Below are 21,525 nucleotides of genomic sequence, written 5' to 3'. Positions count from 1 at the left end.
TTTTGGTTTAAGCCAGCATCCTTCGGGGGATGCGACTTTTTCTTCGGTCGTATTCCCCGTCTCCGTCTGCGCCGAGGCCTAATGGCGGAGCTGGCGGCATCGGAGCTGTAGCAGCAACAGCAGCAGCAGCGGAGACCTGACTCGGCCCCGAAGCTGTAGCGGCGGCAGCAGCAGCAGCGGAGACCTGACTCGGCCCCGAAGCTGTAGCGGCGGCAGCAGCAGCAGCGGAGACCTGACTCGGCCCCGAAGCTGTAGCGGCGGCAGCAGCAGCAGCGGAGACCCGGCTCGGCACCGAAGCTGTAGCGGCGGCAGCAGCAGCAGCGGAGACCTGGCTCGGCCCTGGAGCTGTGGCGGCGGCAGCAGCAGCAGCGGAGACCCGGCTCGGCACCGAAGCTGTAGCGGCGGCGGCAGCAGCAGCGGAGACCCGGCTCGGCACCGAAGCTGTGGCGGCGGCAGCAGCAGCAGCGGCGGAGACCCGACTCGGCCCTGGAGTTGTGGCGGAGGCAGCAGCAGCAGCAGCGGAGACCCGGCTCGGCACCGAAGCTGTAGCGGCGGCAGCAGCAGCAGCGGAGACCCGGCGCGGCACCGAAGCTGTGGCGGCGGCAGCAGCAGCAGCGGCGGAGACCCGGCTCGGCACCGAAGCTGTAGCGGCGGCAGCAGCAGCAGCGGCAGAGACCCGACTCGGCCCTGGAGTTGTGGAGGAGGCAGCAACCACCCGCGGAGTTTGAACCGTCGCCTCGGCGCAGAGGGAGAACAAAGAAGAAAGAGACAGAGACTTTAAGATTTTGCCTTCCACCACAGTGAGGAGGTGTTTGGTGAACTCACTGTGGTGGATGTTAAATTTGTGTTGATTGTGTGTTTTTGCCATTTTTTAAATTATATGTATGACTGCAGGGAAACAAAATTTTGTTCAGACCGAAAGGTCTGAATGACAATAAACCGAATCTAATCTAATCTAATCTATCCGCAGATCCTTCCTACACTATAATTAGTCATTTTCCCAGGGTACCAGAATCAAGAACTAGAGGGCATAGGTTTTAGGTGAGAGGGAAAAGATTTAATCGGAACCTGGGAGGTAACATTTTCCACACAGAGGGTGGTCTGTTTATGGAATGAGCTGCCAGAGGAAGTAGTTGGGACAGATACTATCGCATTCGACAGACATTTGCACCTGTACATGGAAAATAACATTTTAGGGGGGTTTGAGCCAAATGTGGGCAAATAGGACCAGCTTAGATGGAGCATTTTGATCGGCATGGACAAGTTGAGCCAAAAGGCCTTTCAGTACTAAGATTCTTGCACCTTCCTTTTGCTAACATTGAGGTTGATATTGTTGTCATCCTTGTGCACTTGTTTGACCACAGCAGTAAATATCTAGCTTGTAAATGACCTTTAGGTAAAAGGGCCTAATTTGTCAATTCTACCCCAAAAGATGAGAACCAAACAAGTTAAATCAGGTTTAATCAATTGAAATTGATATCATAGTGGATGGGATCAGGTTGTGAATACATAATATCCATATTTGCATGGCAAATTTTGTGAATGCAAACAAACTTCCTAGTTTTTTGTTGGAACAGTTATCGAGTCATGTAGACATGGGTTTGATGCCCATTTTAGAACTTCAGGACGTAGATCACTTTATAGATTCCAAACCAAGTGGTACATCAATGCCGTGCAACAGGTGAAATGTTAAACTAAGGCCCATTTGTCAAAGGGAAGACCTAAAATATCTTGTGAGAAAAGTTTGTCAATTGAAGCTCCTAACCAGTCAATATCACTGCGCAGTATTCATTATATTTTTTATCTCACTGCGTAATTATGTAATTATGGTTGCTGTGTACGCTGGCATTGCATTTTAGACATTGCAAGGTTTTGAGATACAAGCTGTGATTTGGTTTCTGATCAGAACTTCTATTCAGGGCAAACAAGGAACAGCAACACTTGAGAAACCTGTTTCCTGTCCCAGCTTGGAGCAAAATTACCTGAGGGTGGGTGTCTCCCAAGTGCTCTGTTGTTTAGGTGAGAAACATAGATTTAAGAGCCATAGAAAATAGTTTTGATAATTGGTAATTATCAACACACATCAGTCACACATTCGCAGTATTTCCCTCACTGGCCTCTCGTCAGTAAGACCTGTAAATTATCCTGGCACCATTTATCTTCACAATTTACATTTTAGGTAAAATACTTGCCCTGATGGCAAAGTCCTGACAATGTTGTCTCAAATAAGAGTAAAACGTGAGAGGTAGATTGGGGCAGGGACGGTAAATCAATGAAGCGTACAGCACATTATATCTAAAATTGTAGTTAGTGACAATGAAAGAAGATCCAGGCCCAGGCCGATCACTGCAGCCTTCTGTACTCAACCCTGACATTAGATGTCTTCCTGGAATCTGCACACAATGTGGAAATATCAAGTGTTTATCTCAACTTTAGCTGAGACCTTCACAGCAGTTTTGGTTACTTAGTGCATTGCTTCAGGTTAGCTGGGCTTTGCCTTTAAGTTAATGCCTTTAAGTTATTCATTTGTGGGGTTTAAGGAGCCTCGGGGTCCCATGTGCAGTTCCATATCAATACCACAAAGGACAAAACGTTTTCATGTCAAAAACTGCTGGCAGCCCTACCTGAGGCCTTTGCATCAAAATAAAGCCTGAAGCTTCATTTTAGATAAGTGAATGTACAATCTAAACCCATTAAAATGTAAACTAAAGTGTACCTGTTCATCACTCAATCTAACCTGTTATTTTGTGTGTTGCCTGTGCAGGTTTTAAATGAAGAATGTGATCAGAACTGGTACAAGGCTGAGTTGAACGGAAAAGATGGCTTCATCCCAAAGAACTACATTGAAATGAAACCACACCCGTAAGTTAGTGCTGTCCTTGCCGTCTCCAAGTCCAATTGATGGGGATCAATAGGATGCTTGCATACTTGGGGCAATATTAGTAACTACATAATTTCCTTGCAACATCACCCCTATTTAATAATAATATATCTTTTATTGTCATTGCACGTCAGTGCAACGAGATTTAGTGTGCAGCTCCACTGATGTACAAGAAAGGTAAATAAATATAATACATAAATAAACAAGCTGAATTGATTGACGTGACCATCTGAGGGAGACTGTCCAAAGGGGGTGGGTGGGGAGGCACTCATTAGGGCCGGTTCAGAGCCGCTATAGCTCTTGGGATGAAAATAGCTCTTGGGATGAAAAATAGCTCTTGGGATGAAACTCTCCAAACACTTGATGCCTTGATGTGGATTTCTTGATGTCCTCTCCGTTGTGGATATGTATCAGGCATATTTGAATTACGTTATCTTTAGCTGGATTTAATGATGTCTGATATGTTTAATGTTTGCCATGCTACACTTAAGCATTATGCCAACAGTTGTTAAAGATAGTGTATCTTAGACATGCAGGCACAAATGACAGCATTTTTCATCCTTGTGCAATTCAGCACAGTGACTAGTTTGCGTTCAGAGTAACATCAACCTCTTCCTGACTCTCTGATTGTAAGTTATAGCCCAGTGATTAGAAGGAGGTGGATGTAAACCAGGCAGTGTGAAATGTCAGCAGATTATGCCAGTGAAGTGCTTTTCTGCTCAGACAAGGTAATTGTACAGCGAATGGCGGTTTGCAATTTCTCTTATGATTGGAAGCTTGGAGATGGATCTAATTAAGATAAATGAGAGCACTAATGTGATTAAAACAAAAGTTCATTAGGGTAGTGGCACAATAATTTAATCTGAAGGAACAAATATAAAATGAGGATCTTGACAAAGTTAACGCAAGGCTGTTTAATGAAACTAGGATGATCTATTTACAGGCTAAGTATTAATATAAATCTGAAACTTGCTTCTCTAAAGGAAAATGGATGCTAGGGGCAGCAATTTGATGTTTTCTTGGTTGAGTTCAGTAGAATTTTGGGTAGGAATATTGAGGGATTTGACCAAAATAGACTTGGTAAGGACACCCTGCATTGAGTTGAATACAGATTTGATAGGAATATTTTTTTTTAGATGGTGAAAATTGCAAAATAAACATATACCATTGTAACACAACAGTGCAAAATGTATGTGATATAATTTGAATGAACTGCTACAGAATCTAACATATTAGAAAGATATTTGTCATCACCATATCTATACCACTCCTTGCACCTAAGTTGCGCCCACTACACTGGTCTACCCTCATGGCAAAACGTCCCTTCAAATATTTATTCAGTTCCCTTTTACAAGTTCCAACTGCACCCTTCTTTAAAACTGTGCATTCTTGCACATGCTGTATAACTTTTCTCAATACAGATCTGGTGCTTTTAGTTAAATACATGTTCACTGGTTGCTGATCTGTCTTTAGAAACAACCAGTAATTCAAATATAGATTGGAATGGCACAGAGAGCGGTTTATCAACTGAGATTATCACAGACCCTGTGAAGAAGACGAATAGGCAGAATTAACCAAGTAGACAGTCAGCTTGCTGCCACGTCACCTTTTTTCTTTCCAATGTTTTTTCTTTCCATTGTCCTGACTATTTTCCATATTCCTAGGGACACTGGTTTCTCAAATGAGCATCATCTCCCTTTTAAACAGTTCCACTGGCTTTTCTCATCACATCCTGCTTCTTGCTTTTTCTGAAGCTCAGAATTTAAATAATTAATTCCCATGGATATTGTTTAATTCAGCTCTATTTCTGGTTGGACAAACAGATTATGGTCAAACTAGCTTTACGGTCAGAAAGAGAAAGTTTAAAGGACATGTGTGAGAGAAGTTTTCTACACGTATTAGTGGGTGCCCTAGATACACTTCCGGGAGTAGTGGTGGGAGCAGTTACGATAGTAGCATTTAAGAGGCTTTTAGATGGCCACATCGATATGCACGGAATGGAAGATTATGGATCACGTGCAGGCAGAGTTTAGTTTCGAGCTAAAAAAGGAGCGGGGGGTGGGGGGTTTGACCCAAGGTAGATGGTAGACACAAAATGCTGGAGTAACAGCGGAGAAACAGGTGCAAATCCAGGTGGGGCGCAGGGTAGAGAGGGGGTGGGGAGGGTTTGGTAGTTAGCTGTAATTGGAGAATTCTATGTTCATAGCGTCGTGTTGTAAGCTGCCCAAGGTGAGGTGTTATTCCTCCAGTTTGTGTGTGGCCTTACTCTGGCAATGGAAGAGACCCAGGACAGAAAGGTCTTTATAGGAATAGGAAGTAGCGTTAACATGGTTAGCAACCGGGCCAGGATATAAGCATTCTGGCAAGGCAAATCTGTTTTGTCCATTCCTCGGTACCTTGGTAAAGGTTCTCCAGCAATTCTGTTGGGTGAGGATTTTTGCCATTTAGAGTTATGAATGAGGCAGTTTTTATTTGCAAGTCAGGATACTTAGTGACTTGGAGAGGAACTTGCTGGCACTGGCATTATATAGATGTAGGAAGGAACTACAGATGGTGGTTCACTGAAGATAGAACTACTGGAACATAGAAAATAGTTGCCGGAGTAGGCCATTCGGCCCTTCGATCCAGCACCGCGTTCAATATGATCATGGCTGATCATCCAGAATCAGTACCCTCTTCCTGCTTTTTCCCCGTATCCCTTGATTCCTTTAGCCCTAAGAGCTAAATCTTGAAAACATCCAGTGGATTGACCTACTGCCTTCTGTGGCAGAGAATTCCACAGATCACAACTCTGGCTGAAAACGTTTTTCATCATCTCGGGCCTAAATGGCCTACCCCTTATTCTTAATCTGTGACCCCTGGTTCTGGACTCATCCAACATGGGGAACATGATTCCTGCATCTAGCCTGTCCAATCCCTTAAGAATGTTATATGTTTCTGTAAGATATCCTCTCATCCTTCAAACGTCCAGTGAATATAAGCCCAGTCGATCCATTCTTTCATCACATGTCAGTCCCGCCATCCTGGGAATTAACTTGGTGAACCTACGCTGCACTCCCTCAACAGCAAGAATGTCCTTCCTCAAATTAGGAGACCAAAACTGCACACAATACTCTAGGTGCGGTCTAACCAGGACCCTGTACAACTGAAGTAGGACCTCCTTGCCCCCATACTCAAATCCTCTCGCTATGAAGGCCAGCATGCCATTAGCTCTACCTGCCTGCTTACTTTCAATGACTGATGTACAAGGCCACCTAGGTCTCGTTTCCTAATCTGACACCATTCAGATAATAATCTGCCTTCTTGTTCTTGCCACCAAAGTGGATAACCTCACATTTATCCACATTATACTGCATCTGCCCACTCACCCAACTTATCCAAGTCACCCTGCAACCTCATAGCATCCTCCTCGCAGCTCACGCTGCCACCCAGCTTTGTGTCATCCGCAAACTTCAAGGTTTCATGGTCAAGGTCAGTTTATTGTCACATGTACCATTTAAGGTTCAGTGAAATTCAAATTACCATACCGCCATACTAAACAAAAAGCAACAAGACACACAACTACATAAAAGTTAACATAAACATCCACCACAGTGGATTTCCCACGTTCCTCAATGTGATGGGAGGCAATAAAGTCCAATCTTCCTCTTTTATTCTCCCGGGGTCGGGGCAATTGAACCATCCGCAGTCGGGGCGATCTAAACTCCCACAGCCAGTGGTCAAAGCCCCCGCATCGGGGCAGTCGAAGCGGTGGGAGCGAACCCAGGCAAGGGATCCGCTCCGATGTTAAGTCCGCGCCCCGCGGTGGGGCTCACGACAGTCCGAGGCGGCTCCCAGCTCCAGTGATGGTAGGCCGCAGAGCCCGGAGAATGTGATCCGAAAATTGATCACATCTCCGGGAAGGTAGGAACCTGAAAAAAAAGGCGCCCCTGGTGCATTCCGAATGTGGTTAAGGCCTTGTTTGTATGTGGACAAAGACTTCCTCATTATCTGATGGAATCCAAACACAACTAAACATTGCATTTATCGGTAAGAATCCCAAATTGGGTTTTATGATTGTAGGAAAGTGAAAATAAAATAAACAATGCTGGAAACCTGAAAAAAAAAAACAGAAATTGCCAACAAAGTTCAGCAAGTCACGCAGCATGTATGGAACGAGAAATAGAGTTAACATTTCAATTTGAAGACCTTTAGTCAGAACTGAGAAAGAGACAGAAAACCAAGTTAGAAAACAAGTCCTCTGCTTCACCCTTAGAATAATTAAGGAAACTTGGGCATCAACATGCTCCTTGTAGGGCTAGTGGAGCCTATCCATTTCTGTTCCACCAATACATTCACATGGCTGAATTTGTCCTCACATTGGACAAAATCTTCACCTCCACTCACTTTCTCCAGATCAAATGTTCCTTTGGAAACTCTCATTTCCACTGATGCTGCCTGCCCAATTGAGTGTTTCCAGTATTTTCTGGGGGGGTTTCTGGCTGGGCACATTAATGTGACAACTGGAGATGGTTGTGTTTAAGATAATGTTCTGAGATCTTCTGCAGCAATAGGCTGGGCTAAGGTCCCAAGCCTCTGTCAACCACAACCATTTTCCTTTCTGCTAGATATGATTTCACCCTGTGCAGTTTCATAGAGTGATAGAGTTTGGTAACAGGCCCAAATTTCCCACTCCGGCCAACATGTCCCAGCTGCACTAGTCCCTCCTGCCTGGGTTTGGTCCATATCCTTCTAAACTTGTCCTATTCATGTTTCTTAAATGTTGGGATAGTCCCAGCCTCAACTACCTCCTCTGGCAGCTTGTTCTATACACCCACCACCCTTTGTGTGAAAAAGTTACCCCTCAGATTCTTATAAAAAAATCTTTTCCCCTTCATCTTGAAACTGTCCTCTGATCCTCGATTTCCCTACTCTGGGCAAGAGATTCTGTACATTGACCCGATTTATTCCTCTCATATTTTCATACACCTCTATAAGATCACCCCTCATCCTCCTGCGCTCCAAGGACCCTCTTGCTCTAGCTCTAGCTCAAGTTCAGACCCTCTAGTCTTGGCAACATCCTCGTAAATCTTCTCTGAACCCTATCAAGCTTGACAATATCTTTCCTTTAAGATGGTGCCCAGAACTGAACACAATACTCTAAATGCGGTGTCACCAACGTCTTATTCAGCTGTAACATGACCTCCCAACTTCTATACTCAATACTCTTGACTGATGATAGCCAATGTGCCAAAAGCCTTTTTGACCTCATTATCTACCTGCAAGGGACCATGCACCTACACTCCTAGATCCCTCTGCTCTACAACACTCCCCAGAAGCCTACCATTCACTGTGTAGGTCCTGCCCTTGTTAGGCATCCCAAAATGCAAAACTTCACATTTCTCTGTATTAAATTCCATCAACCATTCCTCAGCCTACCAGATCCTGCTGCAATCTTTCACAACCATCTTCACCATCTGCAAAACCACCCACTTTTGTAACATCAGCAAACTTGCTAATCTTGCCCTGCATGTTCTCATCCAAATCATTGATGTAGATGGCAAACAGTAACGGGCCCATCACCGAACCCTGAGGCACACTACTAATCACAGGCCTCCAATCCGAGAAGCAACCTTCCGCCATCATCCTCTGCTTCCTTCCATGAAGCCAATTTACTATCCATTCAGTTATCTTTCCTTGGATCCCATGCGGTCTAACCTTCCAGAGCAACCTACCATGCGGAACCTTGGTGAATGCTTTACTGAAATCCATGTATACAACATCTACAGCTCTGCCCTCATCGGCCTTTTTGCTCACGTCTTCAAAAAACTCAATCAGATTTATGAGACATTACCTCCCACGTACAAAACCATACTACTATCCCTAATCAGCCCTTGCCCATCCAAATGCCTGTACAACCTATCCCTCAGAATACTCTCCAGTAACTTTCCAACTACAGATGTTAAGCTCACCGGCCTATAGTTCCCAACATTTTCCCTGCAGCCCTTCTTGATTAGAGGCATAACATGCGCCACCCTCCAGTCTTCCGGCACTTCTCCTGTATTGAAGGACGACTTGTAAATTTCCTCACATTCACATTGACTTCAATTTTACTTTGGTTCCTTAATACCATATTTGGTTAAAAGCTGCCTTGATGTCAAAGGCTGCCGGAGATTCCATTTCTTTAGGGCCATTCTGCTTGGTGTATTTCTGTGGTAATGTTGTTTGTAAGAGCCCTATTTATAGTGTGGCAAATGCTGAAGCTCTCGGTGAGCTTTAGATGGTGCAGAAGATTGAAGATTCTTTTGGTAGGTTCCTTTTGTCAAACATCAGTAAATATTCTACTGCTTTCACACTTGTTGCTATTCGTTCATTGTGCAAGTGAAACCTTGTCACAAAGATCAGCAGTCTATAGTAAAATGGCAATAACGGATTTTGGTTATAGCAGACCAAATCCTATTGTACCAGCCCCCTCCAACTTCTGCTCAAGTTACTGAATGAGCTGGCGCCACATGCTGTGCTTCCTGTTGCAGGAGCAGAGCGAGCAAACAGCATAAAGTAGCAATGTTACAAAATTTTGAGATTTTAAAAATCAAGTCTGTAATTTATCCCATCAGATAAAGCATAAAAATAAGTTTAATTTGACACCTAATTCACTTTCATATCTCAAGTATTTAAAAAGTTATGGCCATTTTCATACTCGGAAATGAGCATCTTGTTCCCTATTGATTTTCTATGGACATAACAAAAAAGTTGTGATCGTGAACAGTCAAAAGCCCATAACTTTCTTAAAAATTAAGAGAACTGAATGAAATTTTCAGTTATCATAGATTGAAGCATTCTGAAACAAATATAAAATAATCTTACTTGGATGACCTGAAATTAAAGCATATAATTAGTTAGTTACCTAATTGTAGCTAATTTCAGACTTCAATTACTAGATCTAAACATCTATCCATTTCTTAATAAATGATTAACATTTTTAAATAGCCTAAATGTCCAAATAATATTCACAAATAATTCACAATAAAACATGATTTTTAAATCTCATTTACATTAATTTATAGGCCAAATGGAAGGAATTCAGTGTTTAATTGCTGTAAATAAATGCCCATTTAAATCAGCTTTCCAGTGGGTCCCTGTGGAACGCGCTGGTTTAGAACGTTCACATTGCGGTAGATTTGTGCCTCAAATGCCCAGAAAAATACTGCGCGATATAATGGGGCCAAAATGAGCTACTCGCAATATTAAACTTTGTATAACGGGATCTTTAGAAGCCCTTTTTAATGTAAAAATATACAACCTACCTTCAGCTGTCTGCTTTATGAGACCCTGCGGTTGCTGACGGTCGCGGGTTTAGAGATTGATTTTTAAACTACTATAACTATTATTCAAGGCCTTTAAACCTAATAATAGCTTTTGCGACGGGGTCTTCCAGCGATTTTTCGTTAATAATTAACTAGGCTGAACATTTTCGATTTGAACAGCCTAGAGAAAATCGCGTTTTAAACCCGCCCCCTCTAAACGGCGCCAAAATCGCGCACACCCACAGCGGAAGATTTTCAAAGACGCTTCAGGTAGGCTTTGCAACATACCTACATAAAGGCGGCATGAGTACTGGACCCATTCTTGGGTCACCATGTTTGGGGATACGTACTCTGCAGCTCCCCGGCCTCTAAATTCCCACTTGGATAGCCGCAGGCACAATGGACTGCATGACTGCATTTCTCTGTGTTGAATCCCACTTCTACTTATCGTCCACACAATTTTGAGAAGACATTTTGCTACGTTGGGAACTTGGATGTTCGTAATGTTTAATGCAATCTTAAATTATCTATTTAAGCGCTGAACCTCATACTGTAGCGATGTTACAATACTTACCTTCAGCGGCGCTGCAGTTCTGCCACTGTCCGTGTGCGCGACTTTGGCGCCTTTGAGCCCCCCTCAAAGGGGGGGGGGGATTTAAATGCTGTTTTGTACTGCTTGTCGGAGGCAGACTTCCTCGGGTTGCTAGCTGCTGATAAAAAATCGATTGGACTTCCGTTCGTGCTATATTTTATAAATAATTCGCTGGACAATTGAATATTTTGATTAAAATAAAAAGCGACTTCGAACGCCCTCAATGCCTACAACGTGACGGATCTCAAGAACGGGACAAAACAAAGGGTAAGTCGTCTATTTTACATATAATCTTGCTTCTTGGGACGGCTTTAATCTGACTTTATGTTGCGAAAATGGTATTTGGGCCCCATACGAACCGCCAGTGTTTTTCCGGCCAACATGGAGTTCAAATTCACAGCAAATGCAACGTTCCAATCGATCACGTTCCAGAAGCAAGATGATTAAAATGCCCATTTTTTTTTTTGAACAATCATGTCATTCAAAGTAACATGAGCAAATTGCAGATGACACAAAGCTGGGTGACAGTGTGAACTGTGAGGAGGATGCTATGAGAATGCAAGGTGACTTGGACAGGTTGGGGGAATGGGCAGATGCATGCCAGATTAAGTTTCATGCGGATAAATGTGAGGGTATCCACTTTGGTAGCAATAACAGGAAGACAGATTACTATCTAAATGGCGTCAAGTTGGGAAAAGGGGAAGTACAACGGGATCTGGGGGTCCTTGTATCAGCCTATGAAAGTAAGCATGCAGGTACAGCAGGCAGTGAAGAAAGCGAATGGCATGTTGGCCTTTATAACATGAGGAATCGAATATAGGAGCAAAGAGATCCTTCTGCAGTTGTGGAATTTGAGGAAGGACATTCTTGCTATTGAGGGAGTGCAGCGTAGGTTTACAAGGTTAATTCCCGGGATAGCGGGACTGTCATATGCTGAGAGAATGGAGCAGCTGGGCTTGTACACTCTGGAGTTCAGAAGGATGAGAGGGCATCTCATTGAAACATATAAGATTGTTAAGGGTTTGGACATGCTAGAGGCAGGAAACATGTTCCCGATGTTGGGGGAGTCCAGAACCAGGGGCCACAGTTTAAGAATAAGGAGTAAGCCATTTAGAACGGAGACGAGGAAACACTTTTTCTCACAGAGAGTGGTGAGTCTGTGGAATTCTCTGGTGGAGTCGGTGGATATGGGGAGAAGGCAGGAACAGGGTACTGATTGGGGATGATCAACCATGATAGGGAACAAGATGCTAATTTCCGAGTATGCCATAACTTGTTTAATACTGAAGATATGAAAGTGAATTAGGTGTCAAATTAAACTTTTTATGCTTTATCTGATGGGATAAATTGCAGACTTGATTTTTCAAATCTCAAAATTTTGTAACATTGCTACATACTGGATAAATAAATTTCTTTTCTCAGCGAATTATGCCAATAGATGTAGTTTTCCTTTTCAAGCATTTTGTATACTTACTATTTTGTTTATCTAATCAATCTACACATTCTTTCTTTGGAAGAATGTGTGGATGATAAATGGTTGAGGGTTGAGCTGAATAGGGAAAAAAGGGCATGTTGAAAATTGGGCATTTTGTTGAGCTGGAGGTTGGTAACTGGAGATAGTGAGAGTTCGGTGAATGGGTCTCAGAGTGGATTGAGTTTAGCATTAAACTATATCTGGAGGTGAAAGCACTTGGAGAGCAAGAAGAGAAAGTGTAGCAGGCCAGGCAATATCTCTGGAGAACATGGGTAGGTGACGTTTTGGGTCGAGACCCTTCTTTAGACCAGAGCAATTTATGAAAGGTAGAGAGCACGAAGGGTACATTTAAACTTCACAGTGGTTCCAGTTGATTTTTAACTAGAGCTTAGATTGGCCATGATGATTTCCTGTTCTTTCTCCTTGACTGTGCAGAATTACAAATTTGAATGACTTGAACCTAAACATACAGGAATGTTTGTTCATTTCTCCCATGATTAGGCCTAAGTTCTTGCTGCAGTGCAATTGCATATATGTGGCATGCCTTTGGACTTGGTTATGTGAGCCTGAGTGGTGATTTATTTCTTAGGGCATGCATCTCGCCTCATATCTATGCATAAACACCTAGTTGTTAGAGTCAAGAACCCTTCCCAACTTTTTCCTTGGGTAATATCCTTTCAGTCGCTATTTAGCTTGATGCTAAGGACAACGCTGGTTTGTGCTGTGCTTTAGTGGAGCTGTTGATTCCTGTGCCCACAAAACCACAATCTGTAGAGATTATTGACTTTGTGGAGTTTTCAAAGATTCCAGCCATCCAGCACCAGTGATTGGAAGCGTGTATGCTTACAGACCGGTCAATGAAGTGGAAAAGCAGCTTAAATGACTGCTTTACAGTAAATGGGAGTATATGTGAGTTAACTGAGTTCTTGTGGCTGGTTCTTCTATTAATAATTCTTAAACGTTTCAAGTTAGTCATCAAACCTCATCACAAACAGATTACTATTTGACTTCTGTCATGTATTTTTGCTGAGGTCCTTTCATTAAGCTTATTTTTGATTCAGCGGCCTCTAGTGATAGAATCCTTCCATGCTCTACAAACAAAGTTTTGTAAGATTTTAGTTGACAGCTATGTGTGCACACTGCAATTACATAATCACTGACCCGTCTGCATATTTTCAAGATGGGACGATGAGAGTAAAATAAAACTAATGTTCGCATTCGTTGCCCTTGCTATTGGAAGAGTTTTACAGCCATATTTATCAATGTGTATTGCATAGGGTCAATGGTTTTCTTCCACATTCCCACAAAAATGAGTTGGTTCCTGATTTCTTAGAAATGGTTCAGAATCATATTCATGTTACCAGTTCACACCATGGTATTGTAAAAGCTGAACTAGTTACACCAAGGCTTAAATTTCCAAAAGGTTTATTATAACATTAATAAATAAATGAACTAAGCATCTGTAGATTAACCATATTAGCCTACCTTAACTATATCTATCACCACGGATATTATGCATGCTGCACATTCCATATGTAGTCCAGTCCGGATCTTCATCCCTGCCCCGGGCTATTGATAACAGCACTTCATCATCTCACGGTCAGACTTGATGCTGACTACGGAGACGATAGCATGTAATGTTTACTCCACTTGTGTTCCAATAAAGGACTATGAGTTGTTACTCCTGTGTATGGGTCCCATTACACAACAGCATTCAATGAAGTACCCTGGTGAAATGTAACCTTTCGTTTTTACATTGAAAATTCCTTTCAGGCAGCAATATAGCCAAATAATCCCCTTGGTTAAAAAATAGCGTCTTTAATCTGAATCGAGGAAATGGAGGCAAAAATAGTGCGCTGGGAGCTGAGTGCACGGGTATTAGATGAGTGAGCTTTGATTGTATCCATTTAAAACATCAGAGCTTGGCCATCTATGGAAAAGTCCATTTTTGCCTGTGTCAACTCAATTGTAACTTTTCGAAAATTCTCTTTTAGACTCAACTCATCCTGAGCTCACCTGACAGTCTCCCTACTTGTAATATTGAGCTGTGTTTAATGTGCTGCTAAAACCTGTACACTTAACTTGCAAGTTCCCAGTCTGGTGATGCTTTACTCTCGATTCCTATGTTCAGGCTAAATCTTTCTTGCTCTTAATTCTGTGATCTCTTTAACTGGCAGCCAATTTGTAAGTATCCAAGGTAAAGTAAGCCTTCCATTGCTGAACCTTCTTCTCCACTATTTGCCTCTGTTGAGACCCCCTTTAAATCCAAGTTTTTGATCAAGCTTTTAACCACCTGGATTAATATCATCTTTTATAGTTCATTATCAAGCTTTAGTTAACATTTATGTGAAAGGCCTTGGGATGTTTACTATATCTAAGTGGTATACTAAGCAAATTAGTGATTGACAAATTAGGATAGCAATGTTGGTCTTATGGACAATTCAACATATACAGTGCCCTCCATAATGTTTGGAACAAAGACCCATCATTTATTTATTTGCCTTTGTACTCCACATTTTGAGATTTGTATTAGAAAAAAATCGTGTGGTTAAAGTGCACATTGTCAGATTTTAATAAAGGCCATTTGTATACATTTTGGTTTCACCATGTAGAAATTACAGCAGTGTTTATACATAGTCCCCCCCATTTCAGGGCACCATCATGTTTGGGACACAGCAATGTCATTAAATGAAAGTAGTCATGTTTAGTATTGTGTTGCATATCCTTTGCATGCAATGACTGCTTGAAATCTGCGATTCATGGACATCACCAGTTGCTGGGTGTCTTCTCTGGTGATGCTCTGCCAGGCCTATATTACAGCCATCTTTAGCTTATGCTTGTTTTGGGGGCTAGTCCCCTTCAGTTTTCTCTTCAGCATATAAAAGGAATGGTCAATTGGGTTCAGATCGGGTGATTGACTTGGCCACAAGAATTTACAATGTTTTAGCTTTGAAGAACTTTGTTGCTTTAGCAGTTTGTTTGGGATCATTGTCTTGCTGTAGAATGAACCGCCAGCCAATGAGTTTTGAAGCATTTGTTTGAACGTGAGCAGATAGGGTGTGTCTATACACTTCGGAATTCATTATGCTACTACCATCAGCAGTTGTATGATCAATGAAGATAAGTGAGCCAGTACCTTCAGCAGCCATACATACCCAGGCCATAACACCCCCACCACCATGTTTGACAGATGACGTGGTATGCTTTGGATCTTGGGCAGTTCCTTCTCTCCTCCATACTTTGCTCTTGCCATCACTCTGATATAAGTTAATCTTCGTCTCATCTGTCCACAAGACCTTATTTCCGAAACGGTGGTTGCTCTTTTAAGTACTTCTTGGAAAACTGTAACCTGGACATCCTATTTTTGCGGCTAACCAGTGGTTTGCATCTTACAGTGTAGCCTCTGTATTTTTGTTCATGAAGTCTTCTGTGGACAAATTGACAAATCCATCTGACTCCTGAAGAGTGTTTCTGATCTGTCGAACCGGTGTTTGGGGATTTTTCTACTGTCATCAGCTATGGAGGTCTTCCTTGGCGTGCCAGTCCCTTTGCGATTAGTAAGTTCACCAGTGCTCTCTTTCTTCTGTATGATGTTCCAAACAGTTTATTTTGGTAACCTAATGTTTGGTTGATGTCTCTCACAGTTTTATTCTTGTTTCTCAGTCTCATAATGGCTTCTTTGACTTTCATTGGCACAACTTTGGTCCTCATGTTGATAAACAGCAATAAAAGTTTCCAAATGTGATGGAAAGACTGGAAGAAAGACTAGGTGCTGCGAGCTCTCGTATACCTGCATTAAGAAGGCAATTAAACACACCTGAGCAATTACAAACACCTGTGAAGCCATGTGTCCCAAATATTACGGTGCACCGAAATGGGGGGGACTATGAATAAACACTGCTGTAATTTCTACATGGTGAAACCAAAATGTATAAAAATGGCCTTTATTAAAATCTGACAATGTGCACTTTAACTACACGTGATTTTTTTCTATTACAAATCTAAAATTGTGGAGTACAGAGGCAAATAAATAAATGATGGGTCTTTGTCCCAAACATTATGGAGGGCACTGTGGCTCTTTTATATAACTGAAGTACAAAACTGTAGAATACTGCTGTTGATCACTCATGCTCAGCATTTTTGCAGGGCCTTGCTCCAAACCAGCGTTGGTTTTTAAGATATGAAATCTTTGTTTACTGAGCTATTTTTATGTGATTTATTTTATACTGATGTGAGGTAGGGCAGAACTGTTGTAGGCTTTCTGAATGAACTAAAATAAACAAAGTTCTCTTACAATCTCTTGAATTGTCTTTCTTATTTCTGTTAAAGTCGTTTTTTCTTTTGTGCATGTGACTTTGTTGTACTTCCTCTAACCATTACCACCGTCAGGGAAGCGACCCAAATGACGTCCTATTCTTTTAGAGTGGGTCGAAAGGCAAACTATTTACAAACTACTAATAATTTAGTGCTCGTTGTTGAAACAACTTGAAACTTTCATTATCTTGAAGCTAAATAAATATCTTGTACAAAAGTATCTTCAGGAGAATCTTGGATGTGGAAAGAGGTAGATGGGGTGCAGTTGAAGGCACAGCTACCAATAATAATGGGCATGCACAGTCGAGTAATTAATATTAGAATATTTATACATCTGAACAGTAGAGAGAGGGAGGGTAGTCCATGGAGGGATTGGCATACCTGGATGAAAACTAAAGATATTTTAGGGCTTGTATTCAGTGCAGTTAAGTGAGCATGGGTAATGAAATTCAGGATGTGAGCAGCAGAGGTTAAGATGATAAGATTTACAGAAGACGGCAAGTAAGAGCTAGGATAGCATTGGACTTATTTGGTATAGGTACCTAAAGCATGTATGAGGGTTGCAGCAGCCAGGCCTAAAACAAAAATGCAGAGTAATTTTTAAATAATGGAATATTGAAAGGTGTTGGTGTCCAGAAGAATGTTTGAAAGTTAGCTAACACGTTCAGCAAGCAATTAGGACAAGTAATATGTTAGCATTTATTGCAGGAGGGGTTGAGGCTTGGTAGAAAGATCTTGCTCCAATTATATAGAGCCCAGGTGAGACTAGATGTAGAATACTGTGTATGTATTTGGTCTCCTTACCTAAAGGATAAATTTATGAACGGTGGAGAGCAATAAAGGTTCACTAGATATATTTCTGGGATGGGCTCTTGTTCATAGAAAGAGAGATTTAATAGATGTCTACACTCTGAAATGTAGAAAAAGGATAGTTGATCTTGTACAAAATTCTTAGAGGGTACATATCCAATCATTCACTTGATTGGGTAGATCTACCCTGGGTGGAGGGGGGATAGATGGATGGAGAGAGAGTAGAGGTGTGGAGGGGGAGGCAAGGGGTAGACGGGGAGGGGGATGTGAGGGGGAATGGCGAAGGGGCAGAAGGGGAGGTCGCTCACCGTCCCAGGTCAGCGCTCCAGCCCCTCCAGTCGCCGTGCTTCACGCACACAGCCCCTGCTCCACCCCTCTCTCTCCCCGGAGAGACGCGGTGAACAATACAGGGAGGGCCGGGCCGAGGTTTGGAGCAACGTTTACAAACCTCGGCCTCGGCTCACACGCATTCGCCCGGACCCTGGCATCTGCTCCCGCCGGGGCCCCTCTCCCTCCCTTCTCCTCTTCCCTTCCCTTCTTCCCTCCCTCCCTTCTCTCCTTCCCTCCCGCCCTTCTCTCCTTCCCTCCCTCCTTCCTCTCTCTCTTTTCCCTTCTCTCCTTCCTTCCCTCCCTTCACACACACACACGCACGCGCACGCACACACCTGAAGCCCAAAATCTTATGCCTGGACTAGTTTTTCGCCAATAGTAATCGGTTTGCCAGGATCTAGTTAATTTAATGACTTTTTAAAAAATTTCACAGTCACTAAAACAAGTCGTATGTGCTTTTCAGAGGTGATCTACACAATTTGTTTGTTACTTGTAGGCTAACATGTATGCAATTTTATATTAAAATGTAGCTTAGATGTGTTTGTCCATTAACTCGCAGGCACTTCTTAAGCGCACATTTTGATTGCTTTCCATTCTACCATAGAGATATAAAGTCTATAATAGACTTTATTTGTATTTCTATGATTCTACAGACCTTGGCTGGGAACCTGGGGCTCACCAAAATTGTTCCCAATTGGGCCCCGCATCTCCTAAGGCCAGCAGTGCAGGGCAACGGCCCTGCCCCTCCAGTCGCCGTGCTTCATGCACACAGTCCAGGCTCCACCCCTTTCTCTCCCCGGGGAGACACGGTGATCAATACAGGGAGGGCCGGGCCACTGATACTAGCCAATGCCTCCCCAGCCATTGACCTCACCGCACGTCACTGGCATTCACTATTTCTCCGCATCAGTTTCAGGTTATTGGGAAGTCATAGCTCATTAATTTTTCCAGTTGAGTTTCCTGTTCTGAATAAGAAAGACAAATTTGCATTTTTATATTGCCCTTGTGACCTCTGGATGGCTTACAGTGCCTTACAGTCAGTAAATTGTAGCTGAGTTTGTAATATAGTGAATGTGGAAGCCAGCTTGTACACAGCGAGCTCCCGCAAATAGTGTAATGATCCGTTAGTGGTCAGTTTGTGGTCTTTCCTAATGCTTATTCCAGAGATCCCTGCTGCGTTGCAGTAAAAATTATCTCCCTCTGTTGAATGCTGTACAAATTTAACCGTTTCTCTTCGAGTTTGCAGAAGGCGTTGTGTTTCAGCATCTGACAAATGTGATAAGTCTAATAGTTGACCAGATGAAAGTTAGTGTTTGAGTTTGCTGCCTCAAAGTTCCAGCAATCCACATTTGATCCAAATATCCAGTGCCATCCATATGGTGCATGTACGTTCTTCCTGTGGGTATGCCCTTGATTCTCCAATTTTCTCCCTTATCCCAAAGATGTACTCAAAGTTACTGGAGTGTGGCGGCGCCTAATGGCAGCGGCTCAACTGATGTCCATCTGTCTTTTTTTATTTTTGTCCCGTTAGATGTATGCTTTTGGTTCTAATTTTAATTATTTTTTAGCTGTGTATATGTGGCGGGATGGGGGTGGGGGTGGTGGTGAGGGCGGCGTGGGAGAAGCCATTTAATCTCTTCCCTGTACGGGGATCTGACTTTTTCCCTGTCGGGTCTCCGGTGGGCCTAACATTATCACGTATGTCCTTATTAACTCTCTGAAAACCTGTCATCATCCAGGACAATACAGAATGTTTCATTAGGATGTCACCAGCCGCTCTTAACATTCATTCTTTCCATTATCACAAAGCGGCTGTGGTCTGGTCCATCCACAAAATGCACTGCAGTTACTAGCCCTGGCTCTGTTATCATCTACCACCAAGAAGGATTAGGGGAACACAGGCATCTGAACGCCACCACATGCAGGTTTCTCCAAGTCGCACACTGACCCTTCATAGTGGTCAAAATCTTAGAACTCCCAGCTAATAATGCAATGGGAATGCCCTCACCAGAAGGACTGCAGTGGCTTAAAAAGACGGCTCAAGGTCATCTTCTCAAGGGTAGTTAGGAATGGACAATAAATGCTAGTCCTGAAAATGAATGAAAATGGTGTTGACGGCTTGTGATGAAAGTTGCAGGACTGTAGTATTATGCCTGTCTCAATAGTAGAACACTCTCCTGGAGAGAAACATGGGCAGTTAAAGAGATCATTACTGCATCTTTTTCTAATGTAATTTAATGGTTGAATACTTAGATGATGTTGGAGCACTTCCATCCTTGAAGCTGAGGAAGAAATTCCTCTTCCATCATTCTGGCTGTGATCAACAGTCTAACATTACGAGCCAGTCAGGGATCACACACATTACTTCATTACATTAAGAGGGTTGTTGTTGAAGGTCTGTTTATGCTGTCATTTGTAGGATGCTGATGGTTCTATTGTTTGCCTGTGTTTGTAATGTTGTGCTTTGAACTTCACTCAGGAAGTCTGTCTAGAATATCAATCTCGAATCAGTAGATGCTGGCTAATTCAGCTAATATGGTCACTCATTGTTTCAGACAAAATTTTGTAAAGAAAAATCTAATGCATTTCCTGCATTTATCTTGATTAATCGATTGGATGGAATAAAGCAGGCAGATTATGTTCCATATCTGTCATTATTTAATTGCTCTCAGCCATTGGAATTGTTAGTTTATTTACCAAAGCTGAAAATGTATGGAAGTCGTAATCATGCAGCAGAGAAGCAAATGCTTTAGCCCAGTGAATCAATGCTTGTCATAAAGTACCGATCTGTACTAATCCCATTTTCCAATGCTAAGTCTGTCGTCTTCAATAACTTCTATGCCTTGGGATTCAAATGCAAAGAGATGGGAACCATGGTGCATTTTGAACACATTTGGCCATTTTAATATCAACAGGGCAAAGGGGCCTATGTAGGTCAGAAAATGGAGAAGGTGTCATGCAGCATGGAAAATGGCTTAAGGACATAAACATTTTGCTAAAATGTTGTTTTTCCAAATAAAGCAGTGGTGTTTCCCAGAGAAGAGTGCTGGGACCATTGTTAATTTTTATAAATATTAAAGACTGGGATATGGATGGGTGCAGTAACATTTCAAAAACTTCCAACTGCACAAAATTTGGATGTGTGATAAACAGTGTGGAGGATAGTAATGACGTTCCAGAGGACCATGGCTGGTAGATTGGGTAAACAAGTGATGGGTTAAATTAAAATGCATCACTTCTCATTTGTTTTAACAGAAAGAATAAGAGACAAGATAGCCTGAATGGCCCAAATTAAAAAAAAGTATGCAGGTACAAAGAGAGACCTGGATGTTTCTGTGCATAAATATTTAAAGTTGGCAAGTCATGTGGAAAGTGTGGTAGTAAAGCACAAGAAAGAGCTTTTTTTAAAGAGGAAGAGAGTACATAAACAAGGCATTTAAACTTGCTGAAAGACTAGTTAAGCCACAGCTAGAACATTTCCTCTTATTCTGATCATTACATACAGTTACAGGAGAATGTTAATGGGTGCACTCAACAATGATTCCAGGATACCAAAGGATATTAATAAAAGGTTTGCCCAATTTTATCATAATTTATACACAACTAAAATAAATACAGATGATAGTAAAATCACAATTTTTTTAGATAATTGCAATCTCCCTAAATTGGATAGTTTAGAACAAGAGGAATTAGGAGCACGGATTACTAGTGAAGAAATAAAACAAATAATAAACTCACTGAAAAATGGAAAGACCCCAGGACCAGATGGTTTTAGTAATGAATTTTATAAACGATTCAGGACTCAATTGTACCAAGATTACTCAACTTATACACGCGG

The 21,525-nt window shown here is 42.2% G+C and overlaps 1 protein-coding gene across 1 annotated transcript in view; it reads left to right on the top strand.

Moving 5' to 3' along the window:
* grb2 (growth factor receptor bound protein 2) overlaps window positions 1-21,525 on the top strand; it is a 113,211-nt gene that overhangs the window by 76,972 nt on the left and 14,714 nt on the right. The window contains exon 2 of the mRNA XM_033044395.1: window positions 2,765-2,862. Coding sequence (XP_032900286.1) covers window positions 2,765-2,862 — 98 coding nt within the window. The remainder of the gene's footprint in view (window positions 1-2,764; window positions 2,863-21,525) is intronic.

The sequence above is a fragment of the Amblyraja radiata genome, chromosome 26, assembly GCF_010909765.2.
Source record: "Amblyraja radiata isolate CabotCenter1 chromosome 26, sAmbRad1.1.pri, whole genome shotgun sequence".
Lineage (NCBI taxonomy): Eukaryota > Metazoa > Chordata > Chondrichthyes > Rajiformes > Rajidae > Amblyraja > Amblyraja radiata.
Note: the sequence above shows the minus strand (reverse complement) of the source record. Positions and strands in the feature narration are given on the sequence as shown.